At 32.9% G+C, this 18,199-nt stretch overlaps 2 protein-coding genes across 2 annotated transcripts in view; both read right to left on the bottom strand.

Moving 5' to 3' along the window:
* Positions 1-13,766: 13,766 nt before the first annotated feature.
* LOC114519073 (mediator of RNA polymerase II transcription subunit 27-like) lies at positions 13,767-16,704 on the bottom strand. Its single transcript, XM_028539128.1, has 8 exons — positions 16,505-16,704; positions 16,149-16,296; positions 15,928-16,046; positions 15,711-15,801; positions 15,452-15,550; positions 15,100-15,141; positions 14,565-14,642; positions 13,767-14,004 (listed from the first exon to the last, which is right to left on the bottom strand). Exons 1-8 carry the CDS (start codon positions 16,702-16,704, stop codon positions 13,855-13,857), a joined length of 927 nt encoding a protein of 308 aa, XP_028394929.1. The 3' UTR covers positions 13,767-13,854.
* A 938-nt stretch (positions 16,705-17,642) lies between these two features.
* LOC114518826 (G-protein-signaling modulator 2-like) overlaps positions 17,643-18,199 on the bottom strand; it is a 35,880-nt gene continuing 35,323 nt past the window's right edge. Inside the window, exon 14 of the mRNA XM_028538826.1 lies at positions 17,643-18,180. Coding sequence (XP_028394627.1) covers positions 17,968-18,180 — 213 coding nt within the window. The 3' untranslated portion in view covers positions 17,643-17,967. The remainder of the gene's footprint in view (positions 18,181-18,199) is intronic.

The following is an 18,199-nucleotide window of genomic DNA, read 5'->3' as shown; positions in this document are numbered from 1 at the left end:
AAACAAAGCAACCATTGCGACAAGACCGAAAGATGGAATCGTTTTTACTTGTCAGTTGTCTCCAGCGTTCTTTCGATTTCATGAAAACATTAAATAACGGGTTTATTTTGATGCATAGACGAAGCTTGCAAAATAGTTCTCAAAACCTGAATGCATACCTCAGGAAATATTAAGATAAGGGCAATTAGATCGTGAATTAAACCTACCTTCGTTGCTAATATTTGAGAAATTTACTGGCCTCTGGGTTCGATTCCCAGAACACTGTGTAATAAACACTGCGGAATTAAATCCTAAGTTAAAACACAATTGCTGTTGAAATTCATTAGTTTACCAGGAAACCACGAAGTTTGTAAATTAGTTTGAAGCCTCGAAAAGAGAGTCTAAGATCACCTTTTAAAGATCGAGAACAGTCGAAGATCGTTAGCTTTTGAAACCTCGAGTGTTAAAGTATCTTCAGCTTTTGAATCCTCGAATGGAGTCAAACTGATATCATCAGATCTTGAAAACCTGAGAAGAGCAAAGATGAAAGATTATCAGCTTTTTGAAGCCTCAAGATCATCATCTATATATAAATGTATAACAATATAAAATTGTTTTATAAAGTAAATTTAGATATCAAACTTGAATGGAGAAGTTATATTTCATTTCAGCTTTATAGTTTTCATTTGAAAGCGCGCTTTTTTAAGGCGGATATTATCTGGGTTCCAGTGTGAAAACATATATTCTTTACAACAAAGAATTTTTTCAATGGGTCCCTAGTGCAATTTTCATACATTTTTCTATCTCATAAGAACTATGGACCACTTTGTTGACCTATAGCAATACATTCTACTTTTGTTAGGGCCTGACCAGGCGTTAACGATTTAAGCGTGTTGCGACTTTAAGACTGTTTTCAAATCAAATGTGTTCTTCAAATTCAACTTAACTAAACTCAGCCGGTTCATGTTCAAACGTTTACCGCCGGGTTAATCATCAAGTCCACGTCATGATACTTCATGTACGCACATATACCCGGGCCGGGTATATGTGCGTACATGAAGTATCATGACGTGGACTTGATGATACGTCAGCCAGCCTGATAAACTCGAAACTTTTCATGACTTAAACGGTTTTCAACGCTCTGGGTGATTGTCGCACAGATTCCGGTAATTTGTCGAGGATCGATGGCACAACAATATAGGCGGATACGATTCTCTGTCGACTCCGATCGAGTGCTTCCATGTTGGGAATTGGCAGATAAGATGATTATATAGACAAATGTTTCCTTTACTTAATTATATTCTAGTTTTGTAACAGTGATTGATAGGATGAAGGTGTATGTGGTGTGGTCACGAGAGCGAGAGAGTTAGTTGGACTGAGACATTCAGTGAGTGAGGAACTGTGAGCGAGAGAGAGTAATTTATAGCCCGTGTGCTATCTGACGGTGTGAGTGGTGAGGTTCGTTGGAAATTGTAATCGACATTTGGAATACTTACTTCGTTAAAATATAAATATACATTGAAAACTATGTGACTTGTTGAGGATCACATTTGGAGGCAAATTCTCGACATCCAAACCCCTGTAATTTGTTTCGAACCTTGTCAGTTGTCACACAACCGTCGTAACGAGGAAACATCGTTTTCATCTCTCACGCCGTCAACCTTCAACAGTTTTTTTCATATGGGCGCGCTGAACCGCCGATTTCTTTCCGTATCTTTCTTTGAGAATATCCACCGCGGATATATAACTTGCTGAGGTCAATGAAAACCCCGCAATACATGCCTTCGCCGATCCGTCTACGAGCCCCCGTAGGTAGTTAAACTTATCTACGTCTGATAAGCCATCGTTACGGTGTATGGAGCTTTCGAACGAGTCCCAAAACTCTTGAAAATTACACAGATTTCCGTCGAATCTTTTGACTTCTAGTTTTGGTGACTTTGCACGTACTTGCGCGATATGGTTTTTAGTAGCTGTGATCACCTGGCTCGAATCTTCACTTTCAGCAAAACTCGTACTTGCCCCCACATTTGCCTCCTCTACCACCGTTTTTTTTTGCATTTGCCCGTAATTTCGCCGATTCTTCGATTTCTTTTGCGACGTTCTCTCCTGTCGACTCCTCGTCAGCCACGATGAACTTCAGAATCTCCGAATCCAATTCCTTCATGGCTCCGACAGTTTCATTCATCGTCTCCCGAACTTGCAGAGCGTCGACCCTTTTTTTCATCAGTGTACTCATCGATGAACTCCAAAAGTTGCTGAGAAACTCTTCAGATGGCCGCGATGCCCACCTCTCAAGTTCTTTTTTCTGAACAATTCTGCCATTTTTATTCCTTGCAATCCGGTTCCAAGGACCACTTTTCGCAGAATTCACCGTATTCGTTCAGCGAATTTGTCTGCACACGCTGATTCACAACTAACACGTTGGTTTTTCCATTTGTATTTTACAACGATCTTGACTGGAGGTGGTTTTGCGAGGCAAAACGTGAATATGACAACTAGTATACCACAGAAAAATATCACCATCAGGGGCATCATACGAGTGATTGATATCCGAACGCTTTGAAACGGCTTAAAAACGCCATGTAACTCGCACGTCCAGGTCTCCAGATCGAAGTTAACAATCCGGCCTTCAAGTCGACATAGGCAATTAAGTCCGAATGCAGCCATCCACGAAGCCACGCTTGAACGCCTTCTACACATGCGCGAGAGAAAAGTGTCCTGTGAATGTGACTGACGACAGAATTTCAGTACGATCTTTTTGTGTTATGACTAACTTGTGTCCACGAAAATGTGAAACATGGTGCATAGATTATGGTGCATTGACACACTCTCGATTATCCTTCGTACGAATTTTTCGAGATTGTCTTTCACACTTCCTTGCGATGAATGCAACGACCATGCAGAGTATTGAAACTTGTAAATAAAACTGTCTGCTAATCTTTAGAATATACTGACAAAAATTTGAAAATGATAACACGAGACTAATATCTAGCAATATTAAAAGCTATATTTCAAAATCTCCATCAGAACATTACGAATAACAAAAAGGTAAACTACGCTCTTATATAATCATGGCAAAGTTGTAAAAATATTTACTTTATATCACTTTCACTACCTGTTTGTAGTGCACTTCAAGCTAGACACACTAGCTCTTCGTAAATAAAAACAAACTACATGTCTTAAAATAAGTAAATTTGTGTTGCTAAGAATCTTGGATGAGACTAAACGCCTTTCGAACAACCGGCCGGCTTCAGTGCGTACGGCGGTTGCAGTCGTGAAACACATCATTTTTTGAATACCCTTTCAGATCAACTCTCGGATAAGAAAGGCATACTGCCAGGAGTAGCGATGAACTGGCTCCGCACAAAAATCTGTTTTGCTCAAATGAGAGCTTTGATCCTCTGTATGCGAGGTTCCAGGAGCCCATAGCATAGACCAACTTTGAACACTATAGACATTGAGTTAAGCAACCAAGATTCGGACATAAATTGAACACACTCAAACAGACATATTGGAAATTCATTGTAAAAATATTGCTTCACTATAATGATACAGTGAATCTACACTTCATAGTTTTTATAAACCAAAGTATTTATTTATTTTTATTAAGTATTTTTAATAAAGATCCATTTTATCAAAATTTTGGTAACGATCACCTTTACCATGCAAAAAATGATTATTTTTTTAATGTTCCAAAAACAAACAAAATATGCTCAAAAAACAAAGAAATTTGTTTCAGTAAATATTTGAAGCCATTTTCAGTATACTAACCCATTTTTCGAAAATTTTCAAAATTCGTCTTTTCTCGCTAAAATGGTAAGGCATCCCTTACCATGCCAAAAATGATGATTTTTTCAATATTCCAAAAACGAACCAAATAGCTCAAAAACCAAATAAGTTTGTTTAGTGAATTTTGAAGCTATTTTCACAACGTTAACACATTTTTAGAAAATTTTCAAATTCGTCAATTATCGCTAAAATGGTAAAAGGTACCATTACCATGCCAAAAATGAAGATTTTTTCAAGATTCCAAAAACCAACTAAATATGTTCAAAAACTAAATATCTAATCTTAATGAATATTTGAAGCCTTTTTCAGCCTATCAACACATTTTTCGAAAATTTTCAAAATTCGTCTTTTCTCGCTAAAATGGTAATTAAGGCATCCCTTACCATGCCAAAAATGATGATTTTTTCAATATTCCAAAAACGAACCAAAAAGCTCAAAAACCAAATAAGGTAGTCTTAGTGAATATTTGAAGCCATTTTCACAACGTTAACACATTTTTGGAAAATTTTCAAATTCGTCAATTATCGTTAAAATGGTAAAAGTATCATTAACATGTCAAAAATGAAGGGTTTTTTTAATATTTCAAAAACCAACTAAATATGCTCAAAAACTAAATATCGTAGTCTTAGTGAATATTTGAAGCCATTTTCACAACATTGACACATTTTTGGAAAATTATCAAAATTCGTCAATTATCGCTAAAATGGTAAGGCATCCATTACCATGCCAAAAATGATGATTTTTTCAATATTCCAAAAACGAACCAAATAGCTCAAAAACCAAATAAGATAGTCTTAGTGAATATTTGAAGCCATTTTCACAACGTTAACACATTTTTGGAAAATTATCAAAATTCTTCAATTATCGCTAAAATGGTAAAGGCATCCATTACCATGCCAAAAATGATGATTTTTTCAATATTCCAAAAACGAACCAAAAAGCTCAAAAACCAAATAAGGTAGTCTTTGTGTATATTTGAAGCCAATTTCAGAACGTTAACACATTTTTGGAAAATTTTCAAAATTCGTCAATTATCACTAAAATGGTAAGGCATCCAGTACCACGCCAAAAATGAAAATATTTCAAAAACCAACTAAATATGGTCAAAAACTAAATATCGTAATCTTAATGAATATTTGAAGCCATTTTCAGTATATTAACACATTTTTCGAAAATTTTCAAAATTCGTCATTTATCGCTAAAATGGTAAAGGCTTCCATTACCATGCCAAAAATAACGATTTTTCAATATTTGAATAACCAACTAAATATGCTCAAAAACCAAATAAAGTAGTTTTAGTGAATATTTGAAGCCATTTTCTGCATATTAACACATTTTTGGAAAATTTTCAAAATTCGTCAATTATCACTAAAATGGTAAGGCGTCCCCCATGCCAAAAATGATGATTTTTTCAATATTCCAAAAACCAACCAAATAGCTCAAAAACCAAATAGGGTGGTCTTAGTGAACATTTGAAGTCTTTTTCACAACGTTAACACATTTTTGGAAAATTATCAAAATTCGTCAATTATCGCTAAAATGGTAAAGGCATCCATTACCACGCCAAAAATGATGATTTTTCCAAAAACCAACCAAATAGCTCAAAGACCAAATAGGGTGGTCTTAGTGAACATTTGAAGCCTCTTTCACAACGTTAACACATTTTTAGAAAATTATCAAAATTCGTCAATTATCGCTAAAATGGTAAAGGCATCCAATATCATGCCAAAAATGAAGATTTTTTCAATATTTCAAAAACCAACTAAATATGTACAAAAACTAAATATCATAGTCATAGTGAATATTTGAAGCCATTTTCACAACGTTAACACATTTTTGGAAAATTTTAAAATTCGTCAATTATCGCTAAATGTTAAAGGTATCCATTACCATGCCAAAAATGATGATTTTTTCAATACTCCAAAAACGAACCAAATAGCTCAAAAACCAAATAAGGTAGTCTTCCTGAATATTTGAAGCCATTTTCACAACGTTAACACATTCTTAAAAATCTTTCAAACTCGTCAATTATCGCTAAAATGGTAAAGGCATCCCTTACCATGCCAAAAATGATGATTTTTTCAATATACAAAAAATTAACCAAATAGCTCAAAAACCAAATAGGGTGGTCTCAGTGAATATTTGAAGCCATTTCCAGCCTATTAACACATTTTTGGAAAATTTTCAAAATTCGTCAATTATCACTAAAATGGTAAGGTGTCCCTTACCATGCCAAAAATGATGATTTTTTCAATACTCCAAAAACGAACCAAATAGCTCAAAAACCAAATAAGGCAGTCTTAGTGAATATTTGAAGCCATTTTCACAACGTTAACACATTCTTAAAAATCTTTCAAATTCGTCAATTATCGCTAAATGGTAAAGGTATCCATTACCATGCCAAAAATGATGTTTTTTTCAATATTCCAAAAACGAACCAAATAGCTCAAAAACCAAATAAGGTAGTCTTCCTGAATATTTGAAGCCATTTTCACAACGTTAACACCTTTTTGGAAAATTTTCAAATTCGTCAAGTATCGCTAAAATGGTAAAGGCATCCCTTACCATGCCAAAAATAATGATTTTTTCAATATACAAAAAATTAACCAAATAGCTCAAAAACCAAATAGGGTTGTCTCAGTGAATATTTGAAGCCATTTCCAGCCTATTAACACATTTTTGGAAAATTTTCAAAATTCGTCAATTATCGCTAAAATGGTAATGGGTATCATTACCATGCCAAAAATGATTATTTTTTCAATAGTTCAAAAACCAACTAAATATGTTCAAGAACTAAATATCGTAGTCTTAGTGAATATTTGAAGCCATTTTCAGCCTATTAACACATTTTTGGAAATTTTTTTAAAATTTTGTCAATTATCGCTAAAATGGTAAAGACATCATTACCATGCCAAAAATGACGATTTTTCAATATTTGAATAACCAACTAAATATGCTCAAAAACCAAATAAAGTAGTTTTAGTGAATATTTCAAGCCATTTTCAGTATATCAACACATTTTTGGAAAATTTTCAAAATTCGTCAATTATCACTAAAATGGTAAGGTGTCCCTTACCATGCAAAAAATGATGATTTTTTCAATACTCCAAAAACGAACCAAATAGCTCAAAAACCAAATAAGGTAGTCTTAGTGACAATTTGAAGCCATTTTCACAACGTTAACACATTCTTAAAAATCTTTCAAACTCGTCAATTATCGCTAAAATTGTAAAGGCATCCCTTACCATGCCAAAAATGATGATTTTTTTGAATATTCAAAAAATTAACCAAATAGCTCAAAAACCAAATAGGGTAGTCTTAGTGAATATTTGAAGCCATTTCCAGCCTATTAGCACATTTTTGGAAAATTTTCAAAATTCGTCAATTATCACTAAAATGGTAAGGTGTCCCTTACCATGCCAAAAATGATGATTTTTTCAATTCTCCAAAAACGAACCAAATAGCTCAAAAACCAAATAAGGTCGTCTTAGTGAATATTTGAAGCCATTTTCACCACGTTAACACATTTTTGGAATATTTTCAAAATTCGTCAGTTATCGCTAAAATGGTAATGGGTATCCATTACCATGGCAAAAATGATGATTTTTTGAATATTCAAAAAACGAACCAAGTAGCTCAAAAACCAAATTAGGTAGTCTTAGTGAATATTTGAAGCCATTTTCATGACGTTAACACATTTTTGGAAAATTTTCAAAATTCGTCAATTATCGCTAGAATGGTAAAGACATCCATTACCATTCCAAAAATGATGATTTTTTCAATATTTATAAAACCAACTAAATATGCTCAAAAACCAAATATAGTACGCTTAGTGAATATTTGAAGCCATTTTCAGTATTTCAACACATTTTTGGAAAATTTTAAAAATTCGTCAATAATCGCTAAAATGGTAAGGCGTCCCCCATGCCAAAAATGATGATTTTTTCAATATTCCAAAAACCAACCAAATAGCTCAAAAACCAAATAGGGTGGCCTTAGTGAACATTTGAAGTCTTTTTCACAACGTTAACACATTTTTGGAATATTATCAAAATTCGTCAATTATCGCTAAAATGGTAAAGGCATCCATTACCATGCCAAAAACGATGATTTTTTCAATATTCCAAAAACGAACCAAATAGCTCAAAAACCAAATAAGGTAGTCTTAGTAAATATTTGAAGCCATTTTCACAACGTTAACACATTTTTGGAAAATTTTCAAACTCGTCAATTATCGCTAAATGGTAAAGGTATCCATTGCCATGCCAAAAATGATGTTTTTTTCAATATTCCAAAAACGAACCAAATAGCTCAAAAACAAAATAAGGTAGTCTTCCTGAATATTTGAAGCCATTTTCACAACGTTAACACATTTTTGGAAAATTTTCAAATTCGTCAAGTATCGCTAAAATGGTAAAGGCATCCCTTACCATGCCAAAAATGATGATTTTTTCAATATACAAAAAATTAACCAAATAGCTCAAAAACCAAATAGGGTGGTCTCAGTGAATATTTGAAGCCATTTCCAGCCTATTAACACATTTTTGGAAAATTTTCAAAATTCGTCAGTTATCGCTAAAATGGTAATGGGTATCCATTACCATGGCAAAAATGATGATTTTTTGAATATTCCAAAAACGAACCAAGTAGCTCAAAAACCAAATTAGGTAGTCTTAGTGAATATTTGAAGCCATTTTCATGACGTTAACACATTTTTGGAAAATTTTTAAAATTCGTCAATTATCGCTAAAATGGTAAGGCATCCATTACCATTCCAAAAATGATGATTTTTTCAATATTTATAAAACCAACTAAATATGCTCAAAAACTAAAGATCGTAGGCTTAGTGAATATTTGAAGCCATTTTCAGTATATCAACACATTTTTGGAAAATTTTAAAAATTCCTCAATTAGCGCTAAAATGGTAAAGGCATCTATTACCATGCCAAAAATGATGATTTTTTCAATATTTCAAAAACCAACCAAATACCTCAAAAACCAAATAGGGTAATCATAGTGAATATTTGAAGCCATTTTCTGCATATTAACACATTTTTGGAAAATTTTTAAAATCCCTCAATTTTGGCTAAAATCGTAAGGGTAGCCTAACCCTTGCCGTTACCATTCAAAAAATGATAATTTTTTTCAATATTCGAAAAACAACTAAATATGCTCAAACACCAAATAAAATTGTCTTAGTGAATATTTGAATTCATTTTCGCAATGTTTACATATTTTTTGAAAATTTTCAAAAGGTAATCGGAGTAATATAAATATTGCAAGATTGGTAACGGCATAAGATGCGGTGGCCTAGTGGTCAAGGCTACGGCCTATCATGTTGTAAGCGTAGGTTCGAATCCTGCATGCGAAAACTGAAAAAATTTAATTTTTTGAAATTCTCCGAGATTTTTTTGACGATGAAGTATTTTGTCTTGGGCTATCTGTTGCAAGGTAGACACAGTAGCCCAAGACAAATACTTCGTCGTCAAAAAAATTCTCGGAAAATTTCAAAAAAGTGAAAAAAAAGTAAAAATTTTCAGTCTCGAGAAAATACCCTGTCAAATTTTCGTGAAAAAAAATTAAGTAAACATGAGTTCTTAACAGCGGGAAACTTTTGAATTTTTGTTCTGACTTTCTTAATTTCTTAAGGAAGAAGTATTTTGTCTTGGGCTACTGCGTCTGTCTTGGGCTACCTGTGGCAAGCTACACAGGTGGGCCAAGACAAAATACTTCCGGGTCAAAAAAAAATCTCGGAGAATTTCAAAAAAGTGAAAAAAGGTGAATTTTTCAATCTCGAGAAAATCACCCTGTCATATTTTCGTGAAAAAAAATTAAGGTAAGTAAAGTTCTTTCGTTTTTGAGCATATTTGGTTGCTTTTTCGAATATTGAAAAAGTCATCATTTTTGGCATGGTAAGGGCACACTTACCATTTTAGCCAAATTGACGAATTTTGAAAATTTTCCAAAAATGTGTTAACGTTAAGAAAATGGCTTCAAATATTCATTAAGACATTTAATCTCTTTGAAAACCAAACTGATCGTATTTATTTTGTTTTTGGAACATTGAAAAAATCATCATTTTTGGCATGGTTAACACTTGAAAATTTTCCAAAAATGTGTTAACATTGTGAAAATGGCTTCAAATATTCACTAAGGTTACCCTATTTGGTTTTTGAGAATATTTGATAGCTTTTTTGAATATTGAAAAAATCATCATTTTTGGCATGGTAAGGGATGCCTTTACTATTTTAGCGATAATTGACGAATTTTGATAATATTCCAAAAATGTGTTAACGTTGTGAAAAAGACTTCAAATGTTCACTAAGACCACCCTATTTGGGTTTTGAGCTATTTCGTTGGTTTTGGAATATTGAAAAAATCATCACTTTTGGCATGGTAATGGATACTTTTACCATTTTAGCGATAATTGACGAATTTTGAAAATTTTCCAAAAATGTGTTGATATACTGAAAATAACTTCAAATATTCACTAAGCCTACGATATTTAGTTTTTGAGCATATTTAGTTGGTTTTTGAAATATTGAAAAAATCATCATTTTTGGCATGGTAATGGATACTTTTACCATTTTAGCGATAATTGACGAATTTTGAAAATTTTCCGATAATGTGTTAACGTTGTGAAAAGGGCTTCAGATATTCACTAAGACTACCTTATTTGGTTTTTGAGCTATTTGGTTGGTTTTTGGAATATTGAAAAAATCATCATTTTTGGCATGGTAAGGATGCCTTTACCATTTTAGCGATAATTGACGAATTTTTAAAATTTTCCAAAAATGTGTTGATATACTGAAAATGGCTTCAAATATTCACTAAGCCTACGATATTTAGTTTTTGAGCATATTTCGTTGGTTTTTGAAATATCAAAAAAATCATCATTTTTGGCATGGTAAGCTATGCCTTTACCATTTTAGCGATAATTGACGAATTTGAAAGATTTTTAAGAAGGTGTTAACGTTGTGAAAATGGCTTCAAATATTCACTAAAGCCGTGTTTACACGAAGGGGCTGACATTTACCCGTACCTGAGAAGTACCTAACCAGGTTTTACAGGGTGTGTTTACACCAGTTACCTATAACGGGACTTATATACATACACGCAACATAAAATACTTTGAGAAGAGTATTAAAATAAGCTTGCAGTTCTTTGTTTGTTTATTTCGTACAAACTACAAAGCCTCGTAAAAGAATACGATGTAGTGATTACTGGGATTACTGGCAAACAACGATTTCATGCAAAATTAAAAAATATATAATATAACTTATCGGCAAGTTCCGAAATTCGCCATGTACCTAATTATCAACTCTGAATTTCCCCCTAATTTTTGCAAAATCGCGCGAAAATTCCAAGACGGCTAAATGCTGACATCAAAGACTCGAATTTACGTTTGTTGTCATGGAAATTAGCTTCGATCACACTTGGGTCAATGAAAATGTGTTTGCACCGCCAGACTGACCTGACACTTACCTAGGACTTACCTAAACCATGTTTTCAGGCCACCTCTAATGCTTGGCCTGAAATCATGGTCTTAGGTCGGTCCTAGGTCGGTCTTAGGTCAGTCCTAGTGCGTTTACACTGCAGGACTAACTGCTTAAGTTAGGTCTTAGGTCAGGTATAGGTCTCTAGTGTAAACACTGCTTAAGACTACCTTATTTGGTTTTTGAGCTATTTGGTTGGTTTTTGGAATATTGAAAAAATCATCATTTTTGGCCTGGTAAGGGACGCCTTACCATTTTAGTGATAATTGACGAATTTTGAAAATTTTCCAAAAATGTGTTGATATACTGAAAATGGCTTCAAATATTCACTAAGACAACGATATTTAGTTTTTGAGCATATTTAGTTGGTTTTTGAAATATTGAAAAAATCATCACTTTTGGCATGGTAATGGATACCTTTACCATTTTAGCGATAATTGACGAATTATGAAAATTTTCCAAAAATGTGTTAACGTTATGAAAATGGCTTCAAATATTCACTAAGACTACCTTATTTGGTTTTTGAGCTATTTGGTTGGTTTTTGGAATATTGAAAAAATCATCATTTTTGGCATGGTAATGGATACTTTTACCATTTTAGCGATAATTGACGAATTTTGATAATTTTCCAAAAATGTGTTAACGTTGTGAAAATGGCTTCAAATATTCACTAAGACTAACTTATTTGGTTTTTGAGCTATTTGGTTGGTTTTTGGAATATTGAAAAAATCATCACTTTTGGCATGGTAATGGATACTTTTACCATTTTAGCGATAATTGACGAATTTTGAAAATTTTCCGATAATGTGTTAACGTTGTGAGAAGGGCTTCAGATATTCACTAAGACTACCTTATTTGGTTTTTGAGCTATTTGGTTGGTTTTTGGAATATTGAAAAAATCATCATTTTTGGCATGGTAAGGATGCCTTACCATTTTAGCGATAATTGACGAATTTTGAAAATTTTCCAAAAATGTGTTAATATACTGAAAATGGTTTCAAATATTCACTAAGCCTACGATATTTAGTTTTTGAGCATATTTAGTTGGTTTTTGAAATATTGAAAAAATCATCATTTTTGGCATGGTAATGGATGTCTTTACCATTTTAGCGATAATTGACGAATTTTGATAATGTTCCAAAAATGTGTTGATATACTGAAAATGGCTTCAAATATTCACTCAGCCTACGATATTTAGTTTTTGAGCATATTTAGTTGGTTTTTGAAAGAATGAAAAAATCTTCATTTTTGGCATGCTAATGGATGCCTTTACCATTTTAGCGATAATTGACGAATTTTTAAAATTTTCCAAAAATGTGTTGATATACTGAAAATGGCTTCAAATATTCACTAAGCCTACGATATTAAGTGTTTGAGCATAATTAGTTTCTTTTTGAAGTATTGAAAAATTAACACATTTTTGGAGAATTCTTAAAATTCGTTAATTTTGGCTAAAATGGTAAGGGCACCCTTTCCCATGCGAAAAATAATGATTTTTACAATGTTCCAAAAAACAAACCAAATATGCTCAAAAAACCAAAGAAACTTGTTTTAGTAAATATTTGAAGCCATTTTCAGCATATTAACACATTTTTAAAAATTTTTAAAATTCATCAAGTTTAGCTAAATTGGTAACGGCACCCTTTACCATGCGAAAAAGGATGATTTTTTCAATGTTCCAAAAACAAACCAAATATGCTCAAAAACCAAAGAAATTTTTTTTTCAGTAAATATTTGAAGCTATTTTAAGCATATTAACACATTTTTGGGAATTTTTAAAATTCGTCAATTTTGCTATATTTATAACGGCATCCCTTACCATGCCAAAAATGATGATTTTTTCAATATTCCAAAAACGAACCAAATAGCTCAAAAACCAAATAAGGTAGTCTTAGTGAATATTTGAAGCCATTTTCAGTATATTAACACATTTTTGGAAAAATTCGAAAATTCGTCAGTTTTGGCTATTTTAATAACGACTCTCCCCTTATCATGCCAAAAATGAGTATTTTTAAAAATTCAAAAAAAAAACAAATCAAACTTACCAAAAAGCCAAACAGATTAGTCGTAGTGAATATCTGAAGCCGTTTTCAGCATATTAACACATTTTTGGAAAATTTTAAAATTCGACAATTTTGGCTAAGACGGGTAAGGGTAGCCTTACCATGCCGAAAATGATGATTTTGTGAAAGTTCCAAAAACAAATAAAATATTCTCAAAAACCAAAGAGATTAGTCTTAGTGAATATTTGAACTCATTTTCACAACGTTAACACATTTTTGGAAATTTTTCAAAATGCGAACGATTTTTTCAATTTTGCAAATACGCAGTATTTTTAAACATTTTTACCCAAGTATTTCAAATTTTTCACATATATCATATCCTAGTTTTTAAAACTTTAAAAATACTGGGTATATTTTTAAAATTTTTCAAATCTCGTCTTGTTGTCATAGCAAGACACACAGACAGTGATGAATTCTATGTTCAATATTATATGGTGGAAGATTTATTTTCACAAATATACAAAGTTGCCACAAAAATAATAATTTATATGTATGCACAACATAAATTGGTCCAAATATATTCTAAATTACGGTTTGCACTGCAGATGATAGAGTTTCAGTGTTTCAAAGTCAATCCAACACGGCGGCAACACATTTCTGTCTATGTCATTTTGTAAATGTTTCTTGCACTTTGTGCATTTTTCCGAGAATAACTTCTCGTAATATGTTAACCAATTCTAGAAATTTGAAATAACCAATTAAAAACAACACAGTTAATGATGCAGGAAATAAATATGCTATTTGCGATAGTTTGCCCGATTTGGTATTTAAAGAGTTCTAAGCCAAGGTAAAGAAAGTTCATTGTATTACTATAATACTATTATAACAAGAGCCTAAAATAGTAGAAATACACAAAAACCCTTCTCAAAGTTTCGACCAAGGGGCAAGGGGCATTTGTCAGGAGAGTTAGTAGAGTTAGTCGTCCTGACGAAGGCCTCTTATTACATAGGTCGAAACGTCGAGAAGTGTTTTTGTCTATTTTAGGCAGTTGTTATACCACATTTGAAGCAAAGTCGTTTGAAGACGCTGCCACCTGGTTATATTAGAACGCATCATATTAAACAAGACGCTGTCTCAAGCGTTTAGTTGCTTGGGCTTTGTAAAAGGCGCGTGCGCAACGGACGAGATCTAGATATTTAGCGTAGAAAAGAGTCCAGTTGTCTACGCTATTAGCGTTTAAATTAAATGTATGGTTCACACTGCAACCCAGGGAAATGTTTAGTAAGGTATCTCTCACCAGTAAACTATTCAGTGATTTCTTTGGGTCTCCACATTGACTGTAGTGAAATGCAGCAGCATTTGCAACATCTGTCATCTATAATTAACTCAAAATTGTAAGTTGCATGGTGACATCAAATATGTAAATTAGCTTGTAGGTACACCAGGTAAGTATTTCAGTAATACTGCAAAGCTTTTGGTCTGTTAACCTCGGCTTTCATCAGTGCAATTGATGAATAATTTTGAATAATTTTGAATAATATTGAATTATTAATATAGCACTCATGAAGGCCGGGGTTAACGAACTGAAAGCTTTCCAGTATTAAATACTTATGTGGTGTACCTAGAAGCTTATTTACTTATCTCTCATCTAATTGAAGGAATATCATATAAAAATCTAAAACCTCAATAAGGTTAATGTTTGATGGTCAATTTTACATCTGAAACCATCTCATTCAATGTTTATCTTGTCATAGTCTCATAGAGCTAAATATTTTTCAACATGTTACACAGCATAATCAAGAATCGAAAATAGGGTCAGTGAGTGTCTGTACCTTGTTAAATGTCTTGTACTTTGAACACTGCATGAATTCGTCCTAAAAATACCCGAATACAAGTTTATAAACTCATGTGTACCAGCAAAAAAAAAATGTTGTGGAAAATAAACCTAGTGAAGGTAACTGTTAAATGTTATCACTTGCCAGTAAACTAGTCTAAAAAAACTTGCTTAATTGTCTAAGGGGTAAGCACAGGAGACTATTTATTTCTAGAACTTCTAGAAATACTTAAAAGTAACAGCTGAATTGATCAATCAAAATACATATTCAATTTTAAGCGATCCTGATTGGTGATAAACTGGGGCCCTGACAAGTGTTCAAGACTTGATACAAGAGGTGAAAACAATACCTTATCTTCTGATGTCTCATGTATGGCTTTGATCATAACTCTATCAATGGTACATCCTCTTAAAATTATTATAGCATTTAATGTCAGCTTGACAGAGACCTTCAAAAATATAGAAAGTGTGATTAGAACACACAGGCATGTTACTTATAACCAGCTAAATAATTAAGAAAACAATAATATTGTAATAATTGCTTCACAATTAATAAATAATATTTTCCTCTTACATGCAATATGAATATTTGTAATCATGCTCAATTACCTCAAGCAATGATACTCCAGCTATTTTGTTCCAGCGTATTGTAAGCTTAGGAAAGGACTTCTTTAGTTGTTCAACAATCTGTTTCAGAGTGCTGCAAAATATTCTTTCCTAATTTATGGATTGCTAAGTGAACTTATAAATATTGCACTATTAACTATTTCATTTTATGACCTAAATTAACATACTTATAACTCCAATTAATAATATAATAATATACCTTTGGGGTACAAATAGGCTTTCCCTCAACCGACGTTTCGCTCCAGCTTGAAAACTGTCACCATCCAATATGTGGTGCCTTTTTAATGATTCTGATGCAATTTTTGCTTGAGAATTTAACTGCACAAAAATGTTTGTAGCACAAAAGTTAGATAATGGACAAATATTTTGAAAACATTGGGTGTACATTGTCTACGTAATTTACGAAAATGAGGTACATACTTTTTGTGTCCAAGAGTAAGTTTGCATCAGTTGATCATAAAGTGGTGTTTTATCCTGAATAGGATCAGACCATAATAGACCACTCTTGCCAAGTAAGGTGTGTTGATTATCAAGCTTTGTTAAGGAGTTGCCAATCTTTTCAAGATCACTGCATTTAACAAAATGTTGTTTCAATACATCCTTTTTGTGCAATATCTCATATGAACTAAAGCCTTACATAAGGCCTAGTTATAGTCAATAGTTATAGTCGAGGCATAGTCAATTGTAATGCACAGTGATATCATTAATAGCACTCTGTCCGTGCGAGTTCTGATTTTTATTATTTGTTATCAATTTAATTATCATATATCATGTACCTCAATTTTTTTTCTAATTTTACCAAATTCTCTTTAAGTTTAGTCTTTTCTGGTGCAAAATCTTTAATGGCATTCTCAAAAGCACTGTCAACAAGATTCCTTATGTCTCTCGTTGTTGATAAAGCCAATTTATATTTCTCTTTTTCTCCTGAAAACTGTTCACTGGCGGCTAAATCCTGGACTTCTATATTTGCGGCCATATTGGATTTTACCACTGAGCTATATAATAAGGTAATGCACTGATGTGTTGGTTATATATGGTTGGTTCTAGTTTCTCAAAGTCACTGAATATAGAAGAAAAGGTTTCTTGACTATGATTGGTTAATTAATTTCAGTACAGTATAAAATTTTTTTGTAATTTTATATCTTGTGAACATTTTATAGTTTTAGTCGAAATACAGATCGAAATACGTAACTCAATGTCTAACTATCAAAATATGTATACTGAATTATATGAAGTAAAACCAAGTTTATTTATATATGTACGTTTAAAAAAACAGGAAACAAATAATTTGGGCATAGTAACACCTAGCCTGCAGTAACACCATGTCATTGTCGAGACAGCTAAGGAATTGGTGTTGCGGCAACATTCCTATACTTACAGTTATGCAAGTTATGCAAGAGAAAAGTCCTGGGGCCGGTTGTATCAAAGCCGGATAGCGCTATCCACCGGATAGCGATTTTTTCAACCGTTCTAAAAATGCTCGAAAAGCTATAAAATTTCAGCTTGGAAGCAACAATTAAATTTAAAAGGACCTTCGATTTAGAAATACTAAGATTACTCAAAGTTGTAGCAAATAACAGGTGATTTTGAAGCGATTGAAAAAAACACTATCCGGTGGATAGCGCTATCCGGCTTTCATACAACCGGCCCCTGGTGGAGTAAAAAGTAGAAGAAACTCGCGAAGTTGCAAGACAAGCAAATTCAAAAAGAAGGCGAAAGATCGTTAAGTGGCTGGGGGAGAGATATTCTCATTCATATTCGGTTAACAGACCGCAAAAACAATTAATTTGAAAAGAAAAATAATGCTGAACGCGACTATGTGAATAGTAGTCCTCCCTCTTAACGACCTTCTGCGGTCCCTGGGTATTGGTGAGAACAATACATGCAAAAGATTAGCAGTTTATTACTGTAATTACTTTGGGTAAAACACTGAACAAACAAATAAAGCAAGTTTTAAATAACTGTTACAAACACAGTGATTACAAATTAACATATTAAATCCCTGCATGCATCGCATTATATTATAATCTTTTATCTTCAGATGTAAAAATTAAAAAATGGAAACCATTCGTCAACTTGGTTCTAATGTTATACGGTGTCTAAAAGGTTTAAAATTATAGCATAGTTCCATACTATATTACAAACGATTTGTCTTATATTTCACTTCTTTTATCATACAGACACGACTTTAAACGTTGTTTAATCTTCCCAATTCTCAAATAGAAGTTCCACATCTTGTTTAAAGCTGTGATTCTTTTCTGTACTGTGACTTGGGTTCTTTAGGATTCGTGCCATTACCGTTGCTTCGTCGGTTTTCTGGTAAACTACACCTCTGTTCATCGATACGGTTTGACTGCAGGCGCAAGATTAGGCCAAAGAAATCCTCGTCTGGGACAGTTGGGGCTTGCTGTATAAGTTCAGGGTCACAGCGTTGGTCATTGATACGAGATTCCTACAAAAAAATACCGTAT

The sequence above is a fragment of the Dendronephthya gigantea genome, unplaced genomic scaffold (genome assembly GCF_004324835.1).
Source record: "Dendronephthya gigantea isolate DGI-Jeju-01 unplaced genomic scaffold, DenGig_1.0 000012F, whole genome shotgun sequence".
In the NCBI taxonomy this organism is placed as follows: domain Eukaryota; kingdom Metazoa; phylum Cnidaria; class Anthozoa; order Malacalcyonacea; family Nephtheidae; genus Dendronephthya; species Dendronephthya gigantea.
Note: the sequence above shows the minus strand (reverse complement) of the source record. Positions and strands in the feature narration are given on the sequence as shown.